Below are 21,678 nucleotides of genomic sequence, written 5' to 3'. Positions count from 1 at the left end.
TGGAAGTAGAAAGGCCAGAGTGGGTAGACGCAATATTGGAGGCGCTGAAAGGATCGCAAAAGCGGAGTGAAAAAGTTATCAAATACTTCAAATGCGGGAAGTCCGGTCACATTGCACGTCATTGCGATCTTGGCCTTAATAGTTCCAACAATGTGGGTGGGCGTAAACGCAAAGCTGGAGGAGATGAGCAAGAGCGTGTAAGAGGTAGCGGGCTAGATCCAGCTATTGAATGCCCTGTGATATCTGTGTCGCAAATTGGTAGAAAATCAAGCAGTCTTACCGTCAGAGGGAATGTGGATGGCAAAGAACGAGTACTGACTGTAGATACGGGCGCATCTCATTCCTTGATCCGATCTGACTTGGTCAACAGGAGAGTAAAACCGTTACCAGGAGCAAAGTTGCGTACGGTCACTGGCGACTATAACCAAGTTCAGGGAGAAGTGATATGTGAAATATTGATTGGGAAGGTCATGGTTCCACACAAATTTGTTGTGGCGGAGATTGTTGATGAAGTTATATTGGGAGTGGATTTCTTGGTTGACCATGACATCAAGATCGATATGCAGAGAAGGGTGATGTGTTATGAGAACCAAGATGTGCCACTTAACTTTAGTTTGGAAAAAGGGTTCAGCAGTAATCGGGTACTGGTGGAGAAGACTCGACGAAGGCCACGAAATTCAAAGGTAAAGGTTGATGGAACAAATGGGCCAAACAAATCAAAACCGAAGGTACCTGTGAGAGAAACACTGGCATTGAAAAGCCCTAACGGACGTACTGAAACGAAGAAAGAATGCAAGGGTGGTTTCAAGCCAAGGCACACTACTGTTGTGAAGCGTCGGAACGATACTGATTATGCAAAGGAAATCCGTCCAGCGCAAGCTCTGCGAAGTAGTTCTTCATTGGTCAAGCAACAGAGTGCGAGGGAACGATCCAGGATAATGAGTAGTAAGATGAAACACAGGTACGACAAGGAAAATAATTCGAAAGGTTTCTTGGCGGGAGATTTGGTACTGTTATACAACCCTCACCGGCGGAAAGGTGTTCCATCCAAATTTCGGTGCAGTTGGGAAGTCCCGTACAAGGTTGTGAAGAAGATCAGTGATACCATATACCGCATACAAAGCATTGAGAAACCACGGAGTAGAAGAGTGGTACATTTGGCGAGGCTAGCAACGTTTAGATCGAGAGATTTGTCTGATCGGGACGATCAGACTTAGGTGGAGGGCAGTGTCACGGATATTAGCATCCCTAAGCTATACCATCACTAAGGCGATGCTAAGCAATGTTCACGTCAATAATCAAATCATGTATACACATATATAAGGCAGCCGAGAGATGTCACACACAGGTGCATTTACTTATACGCCTATGTGTGTGCGAGAGACTGTAAACTACAAACTCACATACATCTGAGAGACGCTGAAAAGTAGAAATATGTAAACAAGTAGAAACTATATAAGAACTATAAACACTCGAAATAGTTGGTAAGTTCTGGAAATAGAAGAGCCTAGATGTATGCAGCGTAAACTATAAAAGCGGCACAAGCGAGTAAAATGTAATTCAGTTTGATTTGAGCTGTCAAGCAGTTTTGATTAAGACGATATCTAGCGAGCAATAGAAGTATTATTTTGAAAGTCAATCAGTTTGGTTATTAAGCCAGCGAGTAGCAAAGTATGAGTGTTATTGTGAAATACTTGAATAAAGGCTATTTTGCATTATTACATATTGGAGTTATTTATTCAACAGTTTAGTGGTTCGAACTTAGTAGAAGGGCAAATAAGAGAATTTGCAAGTAAATTCGTTACAGTATGTACGTATGTGATGCATCATGCCTTACACAAACCAGTTTGAGCGCACAATTGACAGCGAACAATCACACGCACTGCATTTTTTTCTAAAAATCTTAATTTTGTTTAAACAATTTGGCTGATATAAGAAAGGAATCAAGCATTTTTTTTTATGCAGAACGAAGGTAAAGATTTCAAAGTTTTACTGCAAGGTTGAATTTTTTAAATCCATCCATCCGTTTATTAGTTATAGCTGTGTAAACAAAAATTTTATGATTTTTTACAACATTTAGGCAATTTGCCACGCCCCTATAATATATGCTTTCACTTTATATTGAAAGTATCCATCTCACGTAGCTAAGCTTTCAAATGAAAAAATCCGTTTTGAAGTCGGAGCATTCTGTGTGGTGTGCGTACAATGACATTTATACTATGTCTCCCCGGCACCAAATTCAAGTTGATTTCGGAAGATTCTTAATTTCAGCTGAAATTAGTACGAAATTACCTAATTTCGTTATGTAAAACTGTCAAACGAAATTAGAAATTCTTCTAAATTGTATCGAAATTGGACCCAAATTATGTGCAATTTACTGAGCAATTCTGTGTTTGATTACAATTTACACAAAAGAATCGATGGTCTGCCCGCACTAACTGTCAAATTTCAAAAACATATGTTTATCTTGAACGTTTTAATTCGGCTGTGGGAAAATAGTAAAATAAACTATAATGGAGGAACTACAAATAAAACGAATATACAAAAAAAGGAATTTGTGGAATCAGCTGGCCGAACAATTATTAATTGAGATGTGGGAAGCAAAAATTGAACAGATGCGAGGCGCCAGAAAAAATTTGCACATTATGGAGGAGATGGCGGTGGAAATGCAAAAGGCCGGATTTTTAGTAACTGAAATTCGGAACGGAAATTCAAATTAAAATGCCTAACTTGACCTCGAAATATATGTAGGTAAATATTAGAACACCCACAGGAAACAAGTGCTAATTTTCTTCGCTCCCAACGCATTTTCTGAAAGAACAGGGATAAATAATAAGATCTGTAAAAAAATCTGGCCATCTGTAGTGAAAAAATTCCATGGAAATTTGACCTATAGGCTAAAAATGCACTAAAAAATGTATATGTTTTATTGGCTAATATCTCGTAAACCAGTAATTTTAGGAGAAATAATGACATAAGGACTTTTATTTAGATTGGAGTCAGGAGTAAATTGCCCATATAAATGTTGTACCTGCGAGTGCTCTTTCAAGGACTTTTAATAAGTCGAAGTAAATTTTTTATTTTTTATTTTTTTGTAATGGTCAAATAAAATTCATGCAAAATAATGGATTAGAGGAGCTATACACCGTTTGATAGGATATTAACCACAGGTTCATTTTAACATTGCATTTTAATGCTTAGTAACATTTGTTCGGATTTTTACAGTATTTGTTTTTAATACTTCCGCTGTTACTATTATATCAATATGATCATATGTATTTAATTAGCGAGCTTTGCTCATATTGCTTTATACAATATATCCTAGTAACCATCGCCGTTTGTAAACTTACAATTTTTCTCTAATATCAATTACAAAAAACCATTGTATAAAGCAATATGAGCAAAGCTCGCTAATTAAATACATATGATCATATTGATATAATAGTAACAGCGGAAGTATTAAAAACAAATACTGTAAAAATCCGAACAAATGTTACTAAGCTTTCAAAAGCACGCCTAAAAATCATATCCACACCATTAGGAATAAACTACATACAGAGTGTATGTGCCTACATGGTGATCAAAAGGAATATAAACAAAAAAGGCAACTCTTAGAGACCAATTGTACAGCGAACAACGGAACATTCATATGGCGTAGCAGCTAAAAAAAGGCTTGCACTGATATGAATGTTGGAGACTCGAGTTCAACGCTCAGCTCCCGAAAAGCTAGCTGATGAAGAAGTGAAATTCAGAAACATGTCCTAGTAACCATCGCCGTTTGTAAACTTACAATTTTTCTCTAATATCAATTACAAAAAATTGCATTTTAATTTTATTGACATTTTTGGAATGGTGGGATGGCGTAAAACTAAGTAAAAACGGTTTTTAAATTTCTAAAAAATATACAGAATGAGATAATTCAGGGGTAAAATTCTAATCCTCTTCGCTCCACATAAAAGACAAGATCTGTAAGAAAATCTGTAGTGAAAATATTCCATGCGCTTTTGACCTAAAGGCTAAAAATGCACTAAAAATTGTTAATATATATGTCTTTATTTGGTAACATAACGTATATTATTTGGTAACATAACGTATTTTAAGGAGAAATAATAACATAAATAAAATTATAACTTTGGCGGCCACCGTGGTGTAATGGTAGCGTGCTCCGCCTACCACACCTTATGCCCTGGGTTCGCACCCCGGGCAAAGCAACATCAAAATTTTAGAAATAAGGTTTTTCAATTAGAAGAAAATTTTTCTAAGCGGGGTAGCTTCTCGGCAGTGTTTGGCAAGCGCTCCGAGTGTATTTCTGCCATGGAAGCTCTCAGTGAAAACTCGTCTGCCTCGCAGATGCCGTTCGGAGTCGGCATAAAACAAGTAGGTCCCGTCCGCCCAATTTGTAGGGAAAATCAAGAGGAGCACGACGCAAATTGGAAGAGAAGCTCGGCCTTAGATCTCTTCGGAGGTTATCGCGCCTTACATTTATTTTTATTTAATAACATAAAGACTTTTATTTAGAATGGTATCAGGAGTAAATTGCCCATATAAATTTTTTACCAGCCAGTGTCCTTTTAAGGACTTTTCATAAGTCAAAGATTTTTTTTGCGAATTCTTAAAAAATAATTTATTAAATAAGCTATTTTTGCAAGTAAACCGGTACTAAATTGTCACAAAGGGCTTGGAAATATATTTATAATAAACGTGCATTGTAATTGTGAGCTCTAGGCCAAGAAATTTATAATAAAAATAATTCTGATAAAGCAGCACAATGGAAAACATATCTAGAAGCGTGTTTTTAATTGGTAAGTTTTGAAACTAAGTAAATATAAGAAAATAAATACAAAAATTGTTCTACATGGGAAAGAAAAAGAAATGCTTGTATGCAGATGTGCTTCCCAGCAGAAGAGAGGTGTTGAGTGTACTTTGTTATTTAATGCAAAACAAAACAAAAAATTCAAGAGACAGTGCTTTATTCCCTACTTCCAAGCAAATTTGCAGCTAGCCTGTCATCAGCATGGCTTCAGAAAACTCCATAGCACCACCACCGCGCTAAATGCCATCAGCAACCAGATAAATTGCGGTTTAAATCAAAACCCCCACCATAGAACAGTACTCGTAGCGCTAGACCTATCAAAAGCTTTTGATACGGTCAACCATGGCACGTTACTGCAAGACCTGGAAGGGTCTACCCTTCCCCCCATGTCTTAAAAGGTGGACCGCAAATTATCTGGATGGTCGGCAGGCATCGGTGCAATTTAGAAACGAAACATCAAAACCAATAGGAATTAAACAAGGGGTGCCACATGGTGGTGTCCTATCCCAAATTTTGTTTAATTTCTACATATCTAAGCTACCTTCACCACCAGAAGGAGTCACTATCGTTTCATACGCCGATGACTGCACAATAATGGCCACAGGCCCAGGACCACAGATCGATGATCTCCGCAACAGAACCTTCCTGATCTCTCCAGTTTTTTCTCCTCGAGAAACCAGGAATTATCATCGACTAAATCTTCCGCGACCTTATTTACAACATGGACGTCCCAAATTTGGACCATTTTGAACATCCACGTCGATGGCACTACGCTACCGACTGTCCTACACCCCAAAATCTTGGGTGTGACGTTTGATCAGGATCTACATTTTGGTGAGCACGCAGCCGCAATTGTTCCGAAAATCCAGAGCCATAATAAAATACTCAAATCCCTTGCTGGCAGTACCTGGGGAAAAGATAAAGAAACGCTCATTACTACATACAAAGCAATTGGCCAGTCGTTTATGTGCTACGCGTCACCCATATGGTCGCCAAGGCTAAAAATTACCCACTGGAAGAAGCTACAGGCCTGCCAAAATACTGCTCTCAGAATCGCCACGGGCTGTCTTCTTATGTCCCCAGAACACCATCTACATAATGAGACGAGAATACTCCCCATCAGGCCTAGGGGCTTAAGGAGTCATCTCCGTAAGCATTCTGAGGAAATACGGCACCTGAGAACCCAGCCGTATTAAGCGAAAAAACACAAGCAGGTCCTTGGTGAACTCCATAAACAGGCGTCGGACCTTTATGCCGGGAATTGCCCGGTGAATCCAGTACTTAAAGAAAATTATCCAAAACTCGCGGAAGAGGAACGCGTACTCCCCAGGGAAACACGTGTCACTCTTGCTCAACTTCGTTCTGGATACTGTAACAGGTTAAACTCTTACCTATCCAGAATCAACCCCGACATACAAAATGTATGCCCCGCTTGCAATGTGTCCCCACATGACACCAACCATCTCTTTAATTGTAATGTGGAACCAACGCCTGTAGCACCCCTTCCATTATGGTCCACCCCTGTTAAAACAGCACGTTTCCTTGGACTCCCGTTAGAGGATATTGATAACAATTTGTGATCGGTCGCGGCTGTTAGGTGGGGGAAGCACTGCAACAACAACAGCAACAACAACAACAGTGCTTTATTTTTGGCAGAAAGAATAATCAATTTATACGAAAAATTCGAAATTCCAGTGAAAAAACTTGACGGAATTGAAAGAATTATCCTACTAAATTATAATAGCTATACGAAAATAAAAAAACTAGTAAGGAAGGTTAAGTTCGGGTGTACCCGAACATTACATACTCAGTTGAGAGCTATGGTGACAACATAAGGGAAAATAACCATGTAGGAAAATGAACCGAGGGAAACCCTGGAATGTGTTTGTATGACATGTGTATCAAATAAAGGCATTAAAGAGTATTTTATGAGGGAGTGGGCCATAGTTCTATAGGTGGACGCCATTTAGGGATATCGCCATAAAGGTGGATCAGGGTTGACTCTAGAATTTGTTTGAGCAATATGGGTATCAAAAGAAAGGCATTAAAGAGTATTTTATGAGGGAGTGGGCCATAGTTCTATAGGTGGACGCCATTTAGGGATATCGCCATAAAGGTGGATCAGGGTTGACTCTAGAATTTGTTTGTACGATATGGGTATCAAATGAAAGGTGTTAATGAGTATTTTAAAAGGGAGTAATCCTTAGTTACATAAGTGGATGCCGTTTCGAGATATCTCCATAAAGGTGGACCAGGGGTGACCCTAGAATTTTTTGTACAATATGGGTATCAAACGAAAGGTGTTAATGAGTATTTTAAAAGGGAGTGGGCCTTAGTTCTATAGGTGGAGGCCGTCTCGAAATATCGCCATAAAGGTGGACCAGGGGTGACTCTAGAATGTGTTTGTACGATATGGGTATCAAATTTAAGGTATTAATGAGGGGTTTAAAAGTGAGTGGGCCTTAGTTCTATAGGTGGATGCCTTTTCGAGGCATCGCCATTAAGGTGGACCAGGGGTGACTCTAGAATAAGTTTGTATAATATGGGTATCAAACGAAAGGTGTTAATGAGTCTTTTAAAAGGGAGTGGGCCTTAGTTCTATAGGTGGACGCCTTTTCGAGGTATCGCAATAAAGGTGGACCAGGGGTGACTCTAGACTTTGTTTGTACGATATGGGTATCAAACGAAAGGTGTTAATGAGTATTTTTAAAAGGGAGTGGGCCCTCGTTTTATAGGTGGTCGCCTTTTCGAGATATCGCCATAAAGGTGGACCAGGGGTGACCCTAGAATTTGTTTGTTCAATATAGGTATCAAAAGAAAGGTGTTAATAAGTATTTTAAAAGGGAATTATCCTTAGTCCCATAGGTGGACGCCGTTTCGAGATATCGCCATAAAGGTGGGCCAGGGGTGACTCTAGAATTCGTTTGAGCAATATGGGTATCAAAAGAAAGGCATTAAAGAGTATTTTATGAGGGAGTGGGCCATAGTTCTATAGGTGGACGCCATTTAGGGATATCGCCATAAAGGTGGATCAGGGTTGACTCTAGAATTTGTTTGTACGATATGGGTATCAAATGAAAGGTGTTAATGAGTATTTTAAAAGGGAGTAATCCTTAGTTACATAGGTGGATGCCGTTTCGAGATATCTCCATAAAGGTGGACCAGGGGTGACCCTAGAATTTGTTTGTACAATATGGGCATCAAACGAAAGGTGTTAATGAGTATTTTAAAAGGGAGTGGGCCTTAGTTCTATAGGTGGACGCCGTTTCGAAATATCGCCATAAAGGTGGACCAGGGGTGACTCTAGAATGTGTTTGTACGATATGGGTATCAAAATAAAGGTATTAATGAGCGTTTTAAAAGGGAGTGGTGGTTGTTGTATAGGTGGTCGCATTTTCGGAATATCGCCATAAAGGTGGACCAGGGGTGACTTTAGAATTTGTTTGTACAATATGGGTATCAAAAGAAAGGTGTTAATGAGTATTTTAAAAGGGAGTAATCCTTAGTTCCATAGGTGGACGCCGTTTCGAGATATCGTCATAAAGGTGGGCCAGGGGTGACTCTAGAATTCGTTTGAGCAATATGGGTATCAAAAGAAAGGTGTTAATGAGTATTTTAAAAGGGAATAATCCTCAGTTCCATAGGTGGACGCCGTTTCGAGATATCGCCATAAAGGTGGGCCAGGGTGACTCTAGAATTCGTTTGTGCAATATGGGTATCAAACGAAAGGAGTTAATGAGTATTTTAAAAGAGAGTGGGCCTTAGTTCTATAGGTGGACGCCTTTTCGAGATATCGCCATAAAGGTGGACCAGGGGTGACTCTATAATGAGTTTATACGATATGGGTATCAAATTAAAGGTATTAATGAGAGTTTTAAAAGGGAGTGGTGGTAGTTGTATATGTGAAGGCGTTTTCCAGATATCGACCAAAATGTGGACCAGGGTGACCCAGAACATCATCTGTTGGATACCGCTAATTTATTTATATATGTAATACCTACCAAGATTTTAAGGATTTTTTATTTCGCCCTGCAGAACTTTTTCACTTTCTCACAACTTTTTTTTTTTCTTCTACTTAATATGGTAGGTGTCACAACCATTTTATAAAGTTTTTTCTAAAGTTATATTTCGCTTCAATAAAACAATCCAATTACCTTACCATGTTTCATCCCTTTTTACGTATTTGGTATAGAATTATGGCATTTTTTTCATTTTTCGTAATTTTCGATATCGAAAAAGTGGGCGTGGTCATAGTCGGGTTTCTTTCATTTTCCATACCAAGATAAAGTGAGTTCAAGTAAGCACGTGAACTAAGTTCATTAAAGATATGTCGATTTTTGCTCAAGTTATCGTGTTAACGGCCATGCGGAAGGACAGACGGACGACTGTGTATAAAAACTGGGCGTGGCATCAACCGATTTCGCCCATTTTTACAGAAAAGAGTTAACGTCATAAAATCTATGCCCCTACCAAATTTCAAAAGGATTGGTTAATTTTTGTTCGACTTATGGCGTTAAAAGTATCCTAGACAAATTAAATGAAAAAGGGCGGAGCCACGCCCATTTTGAAATTTTCTTTTATTTTTGTATTTTGTTGCACTATATCATTACTGGAGTTGTATTGACATAATTTACTTATATACTGAAAGATATTAAATTTTTTGTTAAAATTTTACTTTAAAAAAAATTTTTTTTTAAAAGTGGGCGTGGTCCTTCTCCGATTTTGCTAATTTTTATTAAGCGTACATATAGTAATAGGTGTAATGTTTCTGCCAAATTTCATCATGATATCTTCAACGACTGCCAAATTACAGCTTGCAAAACTTTTAAATTACCTTCTTTTAAAAGTGGGCGGTGCCACGCCCATTGTCCAAAATTTTACTAGTTTTCTATCCTGCGTCATAAGTTCAACTCATCTACCAAGTTTCGTCGCTTTATCTCTCTTTTGTAATGAATTATCGCAATTTTTCGGTTTTTCGAAATTTTCGATATCGAAAAAGTGGGCGTGGTTATAGTCCGATATCGTTCATTTTAAATAGCGATCTGAGATGAGTGCCCAGGAACCTACATACCAAATTTCATCAAGATACCTCAAAATTTACTCAAGTTATCGTGTTAACGGACGGACGGACGGACGAACATGGCTCAATCAAATTTTTTTTCGATCCTGATTATTTTGATATATGGAAGTCTATATCTATCTCGATTCCTTTATATATGTACAACCAATCGTTATCCAATCAAACTTAATATACTCTGTGAGCTCTGCTCAACTGAGTATAAAAAATGACAGTTTAGCGACTATAAGAAAGTTTAGCAACTCTTTGGAAGAACTGTTCGATATTTCGCATACAAATGCAACACAAATTTTAGTAAACCAAAAAAAAACAAAAAGCAATCAATTTCCTAGTAGAGCATCGTAAATTGCTTGCAGAAAATGTTTAATATTGTTTTATAGACTTCAAAACGTTTCATATTATTATTCAATTTGATTATTTACTTAATATTTACCATTTTACTTTAACATAGCATATAAAATTAGAACTGTGCCCCTGAATTATCTCATTCTGTATGTTTTTAGAAATTTAAAAACCGTTTTTATTTAGTTTTACGCCATCCCACCATTGCAAAAATGTTTATAAAATTAAAATGCAATGTTAAAATGAAACTGTGGTTAATATCCTACCAAACGGTGTATAGCTTATCTAATCCATTAGTTTGCATGTATTTTATTTGACCATTACAAAAAACTTAAAAATTAAATTCGACTTATTAAAAGTCCTTCAAAGGACACTCGCAGGTGCAACATTTATATGGGCAATTTACTCGTGACTCCAATCTAAATAAAAGTCCTTATGTCATTAGTTCTCCTAAAATTACTGGTTTATGATATATTAGCCAATAAAGACATATACAATTTTTAAGTCCATTTTTAGCATTTAGGTAAAATTTCCATGGAATTTTTTCACAGATCTTATTTTTTATCCCCATTCTTTCAGAAAATGCGTGGGGAGCGAAATAATTTGATACTTTTGCAAATCCCATACATTCTGTGGGTGTTCTAGTAAATATATATATTAAACCATTGTTTTAGCACAAACGATAACCTATTATTTTTCTAGGAGAGAAAAGGATAAAATTGTTCCTTCCAGAGGGTCGCCATCGGATTGGTACCTATACGGTCAAATGAATTCCCTGTTGGGATCATTTAAAATCAACAACGTACAGGAGATGATGGAAGATAGTATTATGGGTAAATAGTTAATTTCACTTGTTTTACCAATACAGGCATATATATGTGATCATAGTGAGCAACTGGGTGGTATTCTATGACAGGGGCTGAATGCTCATATATGTCCAAAATATAGAGACAGGCGTCAAAAGACGCGTTTTAACTTCAGCATCAATAATTCAAAGGCGGAAAGATATTATTTTGCTTGTATCAAAAGCTACCCAAAAGAAAACTCCGGACCGATCCAAAGTCGCGTTTTTTTCGCAAATATCACTTGACTGCCTTCGGGCTATTGATACCGAGATCAAAACGTGTCTTTTGACACCTCTCTCAATATTTTTGAACGTATATGAGTGCTCAGCCCCTGTCCTAGCATAATACCAACAACCGAATCTCTTTTGAGCAGATTGATAATATTTCGGTATTTGTGCTCTATGCAGTGGCTCAAAAAAGTATTTTCCATGATATCTTGAATGCACACATTTTATATTCCTTATACACTAACCCCCGTATTCATAAAAAAATAAAATAGGTTTATTAAGCTCTAATTTGAAAATTTGTATGAAAACGTCATTTTTATGAACAAGCGGTAAATATACTTACTTCATTGTTGAATCGGACATTCAAATCACTATACAATTTCTAAACAACGCCCAGACAGCGAGTGTCAATTGTATTTCGTTATTTTACTAAAACAAGGAGAATGTTTATGAGAGGAAGGGGGGAGAGGAGAGTAAGGAACATTTTTTTTGGTAGACATAATAAGTTAACACCCTTATTTAGGATTATAAGGCGTATCGTGACGCGAGGAGGGAAGACAGACCCATACTTAGAAGTTAACGTGAGAAGAATGGACATGAGTGAAAGAGACTTTAAAATCTGACTGATAGCAATAATGCCAGAAAATATTATCAGAACTGAATATCGTAAGAGGCGACTTAAATACCCAAGCCTTTTCAAGGGGATACCAGCGCAATTCATATCTTCTCCAACACAAATGTCACCGTCATCGTTATATTTATGATAAATACTAGTAAGATTTTGACAAAAGAATACTTTGGTGATTGCTGTATATGGTTGTGAGATAGTAATTTTTTTATTTGTATTTGAGTAACTTAAGGCCATTACATTGCCTTCTGAAATTAGTTTTTAATAAATATGTAAGTTTATATATAAAAAAACTACTTAATTTATTATAAATATATAGACTTTAATAACTGAAATGTTAACAGCTATAATAATATATTTATGAGCGCATATAACTACAAAGCGATAGATATAAATTATCTTAATTTATGAAAGCCAAAGTTTATTAAGTTTTTATTTCGTATATTATTTATTTAAGCTTTATTTATAATTAATAAGGTATATCAAAAACTATTAAAGTATCTTAAACTTTTTCGTTAATTTTCAATTAAAATATAGTGCGCTATTTATCTGAAAAACAACTTACATTGTTTCTTGCAGAAAATCGCTTTTCGAATGCTGAATCATCAATCGACTTATCGGAAATTCTTTACCGTCTGATGTGCCTATATCAATAGCCATCACCTGTGTCCTCGCTGTCGCCAAAATCCTGCAAAGACGATGGTTCCACGGAGGCATTCTCCCCAGTTTCCAAAGCAACCACATCTCGCACGGCTGCAAACCAAATTAACATACAGAAAGAAATGGTTAAACATATGACAAATGTAGAAAATCATGTAAAAGATATTACTGTCCAAATTCAAAGTACTGGGACTAAGATTGCGAAAATGGTAGAAATAGAAAAAAACAAGAAAGAAATTTTGAACAAATACGTTAACGATATGTCTGAAATTAAAATAGCATTGGCTGACTTTTTGAATATTAGTCCTGGGGACGTATTTTGTTCAATTTCGACTTATAATAATAGAAATTTCGTAACTCAAAAATCTTGTAAAAAGGACTTAACTGAGCGATGTGTTAAAAAGGTCGTATTTCGGAATTCTCGTTGACAAGGTCGTAACTCAGCAAAATCATTAATAAAGTCCTATCTCAGCAAACCACTTAAAAATGTTGTAACTGAAAGAATAGCATTTTTGACAGGAGAGATATTAACTTTTAAATCCTTTTTACAATTCGTTTAGAACTTATTCGGTAAATTATATCATGAAAATGAATCTTTAATTCCTTAGAATTAGATGACAGAAATTCCGATACACGACCCTTAACACATCCGCTCAGTTACGTCCTTTTTAAAACATTTTTTAAGTTACTACTTTTCTATTAGGATAGGTCGAATTTCTCAGTGTACATGTATTGTAACTTGAACGATCTCAGTAAATTTTTTTTCCGTTCGTAGTGGGTTAAGGTAAAATTAATTGATTATAAATTCCAAAGCACACCAGCACATATTGTATCTTACACTCACTAGGTATGCTCCTATATCGTAGAACGGATAACTAAGTGTTATTTTTCTGTTCTACGCTGTAAATAATGTTGACCTTCTGTCATTATTTACAAACAAAACGTATGCAGGATTCGTGAATTAACAATTGCGTTGTCAGTAAGAAAGAAGGGCATTTAGGAGTTCGGTTTAGGCAATTCATCCCTGGAGTATCACCTTCTGCTCAACAATTTCAAATAGCTGATTCAAGCGCCGACATTTAAATCATTTATATTCTCTATATCACCGATATACAGTAAAGTGACCTTCCGGAATTGTTACTTAGGCATTCAGTCCAAAGGACAACTGTGGGTTTACATAGTTTTATGAGATTTCCTTGCCAATACCAGGGTGTGGAAATTGAGATTTAAGCATGTCAGACTTAAATTCTCAACCCCCTTGATTATATGCAATTCAATAATAATAATTGTAGTAAAATATTAAATATATTCAAAGTTAGAGCTCTTCATTTCTGGAATACGAGTATTGGTGCTTAGTGCTAATCTTGTCCGATTCGAAGACACTTATATCGAATCGATCAGAAGGCGGTAGTGTTGTTATTTGAAAGTCAAAAGATAAACGATCCGAAAACCCATTACCTCGAAAGGAAATTAAAATTATATTGATAAATCAAAAATGACTTTACAACAAAAGTTACCAAGTTCTCGGATTTTGTAACAGTCGATTTAGTGAGTCAATAAGACTCATATGTATTATTTGTTGTGAAGGAATTACAGACGCGACTCTTTGTGTAACGTCATGCTAAACTCATTGCCTTTCTCATGTCTTTCTGCGCAATACTTACAGAAAAAAAAACTGCTTTGTGAGCGCGACTTATGAAACAGTAAAAGTCCACTTTAAAACTTAGTATTATTCTATGCATTTGATGGTAACCCTAATGGAGATACTGCATTAATTGTGAATTTTGTCAACTTGACAGTGGAGAGATGTCATACGACCTGCACGAGAAAGAGCAACTTCGAACTTCCGCTGGAGAGAGCTCTTTCCCTTTTAAGTTGGCGTGGAAGCAGATCAGTTGGAGAAGAAAATCGGGAAAAAAAAACAAAAAAAGTGCATTACTTGAATTTTTCCATGAAGTAATACACAAAACAGTTAAATATAGTTGTTAAACTGTTTTCCAAGCAAAGAAATAAGCTTTTCGGTGAATTTCGCATAATATTATATCGGTGCTATAGCAGATAAAATAAGATCAGCTTTTTGTGCAGTTACCCATAGATAGTGCCTCAGAGGTCGTCATTTGTGAACTCAAAAACCATCATCCAGTGGCAAAGATCCTGAGCCGGCTAAATAATTTTGCATGTAAACGCAACAACAACGATTTGAGCCAGATAAATCCAGGTAGAAGTCTGGTTCAATTTGTGAGCCAGATAATTTGTTAATTACTTGTCTTTAGTTTGGGTACGCTGCATTTAATAAACCTACTTTCTCAAAAATAGATGTCGCTGCTTAGCCTTTCGCCATATGAGTTAAATGAAAAATAGCGGCGACATCTGCCTATCACATTTCACGTGTGCGAAAATATCACGACCTTTGCTTCTCTAGTCTCTGAATGATCCAGAGCATTCCCGTGAGAATTGAGCGTAATCCGGAGCTGTAAAACTCACTGGATGACGGCTAAAATGATTTTCTCTGATTTTATTTATTTATTTATTTATTTAAATTAAGTCTACAGTACAGGATACCTTACAGACTAGAATAATGTAAAATAATCTCCCGCAAATGAGAAGAAGTATGTATTGTAATTGATTGAGTTTAGAATTCTTACAAAATCCGATTTTGATAGTGCAAAGTCAAGCTTAGTTGATGAAGAGAACAGAGCATTTAATTCTCTTAGTGCTCGAGCAATAGACGCATTGCTAGCATATGTTGTACTAAAGTTCTCCAAATAAAAAAGGTAGAACTTACGAAGATTTCTCTGAGGAATATTAAAACTAATCCGCTCAAGTAACATTGGGCAATCAATAATGCCATTAATAACATTGAAAGCAAAGGAAAGCGAGAGAACTTTCCTTCGTTTTTCCAGCGAATCCAAATTAATGAGCAAACGCCGAGAATCGTAGGACGGGACTGGCTCCTCAAACCCTAAGGGACGTAGAGCGTGTTTTAGAAAGACCTTTTGAACTCGTTCAATTCTACTTATCGAAAGTTGATCATATGGTCTCCAAATGAAAACAGCATACTCTAAGTGTGATCGAACAAGAGAGGTAAATAGTTGCTTAAACGTATAGGGATCACAAAACTCGGTGGAGTTGCGACGAATGAAGCCGAGAACGGAATACGATTTTGAGAGTATTAAGTTTATATGGCCGTTGAAAGTAAGCTTAACATCAAATACCACTCCCAAGTCCTTAAACTCTTTAACATTTTGCAGCACATCATTAGCAATCCGATACGATGTATCGAGGATTCTTAGACGCCTGCAATATGTCAAATGAAAACATTTCTTTATGTTAAGGGAGAAGCGTGACTTCTCACACCATCTATGAATATTATCCAAATCGGTCTGCAGATCAAAGGCATCTGATGTGTCACGAACATTCGAAAAAATGTTTAAATCGTCAGCGTAGAGCAAATATTTTGAGTGCGAAAAGCATTCACTAATGTCATTAATAAAGATTATAAAAAGGAGCGGACTTAGAATGCTTCCTTGAGGAACGCCTGAAGTGGCAACAAAAGGGTAGAGAGTGCACCATCAATGGTAACTAAGCAACTTCTACCGGTTAGGTATGATTTGAGCCATAATAAAGAAGATGAATGGAATCCAAGGCATACCAATTTATGTAATAGAATCGTATGAGAGACTCTATCAAACGCCTTTGAAAAATCCGTGTAAATGCAATCAACCTGGGTCCTGCCGAAAAGGAAGAAATACAGAATTCGCTTAAAGACCGCTAAATTAGAGGCAGTTGAGCGACCCTGCACAAATCCATGTTGATTTGGATTTATCATAGCCTTGACAGTAAAATATATTTTTTCTTTAAAAATCCATTCAAGCAACTTCGAGATGCTTGAGAGCTTGGATATAGGCCGATAGTTCCGAACGTCGCTTTTTCTCCCACTTTTGAAAAGAGGTGTGATTGTAGCTAGTTTCCAATCGTTCAGAAACGTCCCTGAAGAAAGGGATTTATTAAATATAATCTCCAATGGAGTAACTAATGCTGGACAGTTTTTGAGGAACATTATTGACAGTCCATCACAATCTGTCTGAGAAGAAGACTTGAGACAAACTAAACCCTCCGTAATATCGTTAGCGGTAATTTGAAACGCACCGAAAGTAAGAAATGGCGGAATATCGCCAGAGAAATCAGGAGACTCTCCAACATCAGACACGTAATTTGACTTAAAAAAGTCAGCAAACAGATTTGCTGCTTCATATGGGGTCGCAGCGAAGTTATTATCGTTCTCAACCGACGTGGGAATGCTTGAGGCTGCCTTTTTGGATTTCACGAAGTTCCAACATTTCTTCGGATTAGATTTAATATTTCTCTCCGTACTACTTAAATAGTTTTTGTGCAGCTTGTTATTCATAGACTTGAATTTCTTCTGAAAATGGCGGTATTTAACAAAATATGCTGAAATACGAAATGCCTTATATTCCTAAGAAACTTGTTTTTGAGATTTTGTAACCGTTTCAGGCGCGTGTTACCCCATGGTGATTTGTAACATCGCTTCCTCTTTAAAGATATATTATTGAGACAACATTCATTCATTATTAGTTTGAACTTAGAGAAACAATTGTTAACGTCAAGGCCAGAGAGCAGCTCCGCCCAGTCGAATTCTAGAAGAGAATTGTTTAAACTTAGATAATCACAAGAGGTGAAATTAAAAGCTACTGTATCAGTATGAGATAACGGTAAAAATTCGTAAAAAAGTATCTTAATTTCAAGAGCGGCATGATGAATACTTTCAGCCGATATAGAAGACACACACTTAGATACGACAGAATTAACATTCTCGGAAACAAAGATAAGATCTAAGAGTTTATTAAGTTGATTAAAAATTCCATTAATTTGCTTCAAATTTATACTCAGAATACTATCAATAAAATATGATTCGTGGTGAGTAGTTATATTGTTAGCTAAAAGGCTTGAATTTGCAGAATCACCATACCAGATGATATTGCTAAGATTAAAATCGCCCAAAAAGCATAAGTGATTGTCGCCCAAATTATCAAAAGCTAGACTAGTCACATTATCCACATGCGCTTTATATAAATCCACGTTACTCCCTGGTGGTATGTACGAAGCAATCAGATACAAGCAGCCGTTAATGCTCAGCTCTGTTAATGCATACATATAATTGATCAAGCAGTGAGTCATTATTCGCGAGTTCAACAGAATATGCGCGAAATACTCTTCTCGCATTAGCTGAATTCGAAGAAGAAGTCGTAGCAGCAGTAGGATCACGAGAAACAAATTCATTTTCGGATGCAGCAACAACTTCAATATCGCTATTATTGTCGGTAAACTGAGAGAGAGCATCCACACGAATATCAGAAACATAAGGAGTTGAGGGAGTAGAAATCGAAATCAAAGGCAATGGATCACGATCATCGGCGTTTGTGCTAGATCGTAAGGCTCACTTCTTATTGTTTTGCACTGCACTTTGTTTAGCTTCGCCGTTATCAGCAGCATTGTTGTTTGATTGACTTTTTATAGATTTACCGACACTGTTGGTGGCTGCACTTGTAGCACTTTGTTTTTTAAAATGTTTTTGATTTGCTTGTCCTCTAAATTCGTTTTGAATTTCGCTTAAAGAGCGCACTGCATTTCGAAGCTTAAGCAAATAAGATGAAATAGGCAAATCAATTCACGTATCACATCTGAACAAGATATTTTTGCAACAGTTTATAAGCTTAGCCAAGCTTGTGTTTATATTAGAGCACTTTAAATGCAAAGTATGCGAGCAAATGCCACAGCATAAAAATTCACCCATGGCACACTCAGAGTTACATTTATCACACAAAGACATAACGCACTATTAAAAGAACAAAAAAAATGAAAAGAAATTAAAAGAACAGAGCAGCACAAAAACACGTCTACTCTCGTCAACGTCTACTTGACATGTTAATCGCATCATTTAAATAATGTAAAATATGTTAAATAAAAGCAAATGACAATGAATTTTTACTAACAAAGACATTAAGCATTATTTGGGAAAATCATCTTTCTGCCGGCCATAACAGCGAAGCTAAAAAAGCTCAATAATAATATACCCGAGGAAATTATCTCGTATCTCTTGGAGACAGTGTGTAACATCATAAATCAATCACACTTATCAACAAAACCTGTCCCTGCCCACAGCAGTAACGCTGACTTTGTACAAGCACATGAGATAAGCATTAACGAAACGAAGGGTGCAATTTCCTTATATGCAAACAAATGTTTTACACCGCTCATTGTAAATGCACCTGGAGACTGGAGTAAAATAATTGCCTTGCGAGAATTTTTAACAAACTATTTGGGTACAAATTTGCTGCGCTTACTCTTGCGTGTTGTTCACAAGTTAATCGCCTCATAAAAAGGACTAGGCAATTTATGCATAAATCTTTTTCCGAATTGCATAGGGAATGCCGAAGAAATTGAGCTTGAGAGGACAATTTCAATGTTAGCAGCTATCACGAGTATATCAAAAAATGTAAAGCAAGATAGAATCTTAGGCCTGCCAGAGAGAAGCAAAATTGCTGTGCTACCGAAATCGAACAACCAATTTGAGAAAGATCTGCAGTGTTGTAAAAACGCAATTGCAAGTAGTGATGAAATAGCTTTTATGCCCATAAAATTAATGTTAAAGTGTGTTGCAAACGAGTGTAATAACAATCTTAATAGTCAATCAGTATCAGTTATTGAATTAGATTTTGCGTTAGAATGCTTATGGAGTAACGATGATGTATATAAAACGATACGAAATGCCAATAAACTCAAATTCGAACTTCTGATGCTTATCATACATTGCGTCAATAACATATTTATAACAGCAGAGAGCTTGTATGTCTTCAGATTTCAATATGTAATTTTTGCTAAACATGAGAATGAAGATTAAGCGGAACAAATTTGACAATTATAAACAGTTTTGTAGAAACTCAGATTTAGATTTTTTTTATTGTAATGGTACTTTTATGATTTTCCTTAATCTGATACAAAAAAATATGCGTTTGAGAAAAAGAATAATACAAAGCTAAATTTAGTTTACTATTTGATATAAATTGATTTAATTAGTATACAAAAGAGGAACAAACATTTATTCGCAATTTCGCTATAAATGTAGCATAAAACATAAAAGCTTTTAAATATTTGTACATCTTTCTTTTTTTACAAATATCCAACGCTTCCCCCTTATATATAAATTTCACTACGCCACTGGCGGCGTAAAACCAAACCGGTATACAGAGTAAAATCTAATTGGAATAACGTAAAATAGTATATATACTATATACAAATGTACATCGTAAGAGTGGGTTAGAGTATTTGTTTTAGTGAGAAAAACAAAACAACAAAAGAATGTGATAATTTATTTCAACAGCTTAAGAGAGATAACCAATCTCTTCGCCCACGACCATGTCACCAGGCGCCTGACGTCATCGATCGAGACCAAAATTATGTAAGTGCTTTTAATTGTTTTTGCATACATTCTTTTTATATTATACATACGCTTGCTGCACATTTCTACGTGCATATATACGTACAATCTATCCCACTTGTGACGATTTCTGAACAGAAGAGTATCATGATATTTTCTTTCTATTTTTAATCACATACCTTGTGATACATTTTTTTATGCGACATGTTGCTAAGTAAAGTTGCAATAAATTTTGTCTCATGCATCACACATACTTATATATATAGCATGTAGATATGTTAATTTTTTGATTTAATTCCTACATGCTATACATTGGGGTGTTCCAGACAATAATATTAGATAAGTTAAACTTAGTTAAACTTTAAAATTAAAAGCTTAGACATGAAGTCGGTTACCATGAATTTGTTAAATAAAAATTTTGTATTTAAATTGAAGAAAAAAACGAGAAATAATATATGGAATCTCCAGATTTATTATCATTAAAGTAGTTTAACCTATGTAACCGGTTTAAGAAATGCAAGTTTTCACATTTGATATACGTAGAGTTAAGGAAATTTTGTTTTTTAAATGAAGTAAAGGAACTTACTACGGAACTGTAAAAGCTTACGTTATTTACTGAGGTAATATGGTAAGTCGGGTCATAGAGTTGCGCTAGGGATTTTTGGGTAAAAGATAGTGCCCCCAAAAATCAAAGGTAGGGAGGGTTCAGATTTCGCACCTTGTATCTCCTCCATATCCTTTTCCGACTTTGAAATGACAATGCTGTACATTTTGCTTGCTCTCGACTTAAATTTTATAGTTATTCGTTTTCCTTTTTTTTTGGTTTTATCCCTAATAAAAGGGTAATTTAGGGACGCTCATAATAAATATTTGTAATAGTTATTGGTAGAAAGAATGTCAAGAATCCCCCCAAAGCCGACTGCTCGCTAGTTTCGTAAAAGGGTCCCGCCCGACATGAACTTTCCCAAACAAACTTTGAAAACCTTGCTCGGTAACGACAGAGAGATCAACTCATTACATTGATGCAAATTTATAAATCATCAACATCTACATCTCTCCTGTCACCTGTTGCCCCGTGGATACTGTCCTGACATCAGCGCCCTACTCACTGGCGAAAATCGCATTATGATCCACAGGCGGAGAGTAGGGGCGAGATGTTGGCAGTCCAAATAGAAGAAACGACGTTCTGCACGATAAACGGGGACACCCCAACACGTATGGTAGGAAGTTGTCACAGTCCAGACATTTCCATCGATATCGCAGGATTTCCCAATTGCATAAACTGGCAGCCGATGGTAACATTGGTGTCCGACCACGCCCCATTCAATGGGCACGACCGTTGCCGTTCTGTGAATGGGTCTAAGAGTTTAACCTTTTACAGTACCCAGATCGAAGTTGGGTCAGGGTGACTCGTGTCTCCCTTGGTAGTGTGCTTTCTTCTTCTGCAAGAGTGCGATATTGTATGTTGATAGCAGGGTTCACCGGGCGCGTCCTGGCAAACGCGTTTACTGATTCTGCGTGGATTTTGCTTAGGGCTTCCTTATGCTTGTCTGGATCAAACGGCTGTGTTGGCAGATGACGGATCTCGTCATAGTGCTTATGGAGATGTTCCCTTAACCCCCGTGAA

At 36.6% G+C, this 21,678-nt stretch overlaps 1 protein-coding gene across 1 annotated transcript in view; it reads right to left on the bottom strand.

Moving 5' to 3' along the window:
- Positions 1-12,300: 12,300 nt before the first annotated feature.
- The window catches only part of LOC137242374 (uncharacterized), a 153,026-nt gene continuing 143,648 nt past the window's right edge, over positions 12,301-21,678 (bottom strand). The window contains exon 2 of the mRNA XM_067769685.1: positions 12,301-12,685. Within this exon, the coding sequence (XP_067625786.1) occupies positions 12,494-12,685 (192 nt within the window). The 3' untranslated portion in view covers positions 12,301-12,493. The remainder of the gene's footprint in view (positions 12,686-21,678) is intronic.

This window comes from Eurosta solidaginis, chromosome 2, assembly GCF_040869045.1.
Source record: "Eurosta solidaginis isolate ZX-2024a chromosome 2, ASM4086904v1, whole genome shotgun sequence".
Classification (NCBI taxonomy): Eukaryota; Metazoa; Arthropoda; class Insecta; order Diptera; family Tephritidae; genus Eurosta; species Eurosta solidaginis.
Note: the sequence above shows the minus strand (reverse complement) of the source record. Positions and strands in the feature narration are given on the sequence as shown.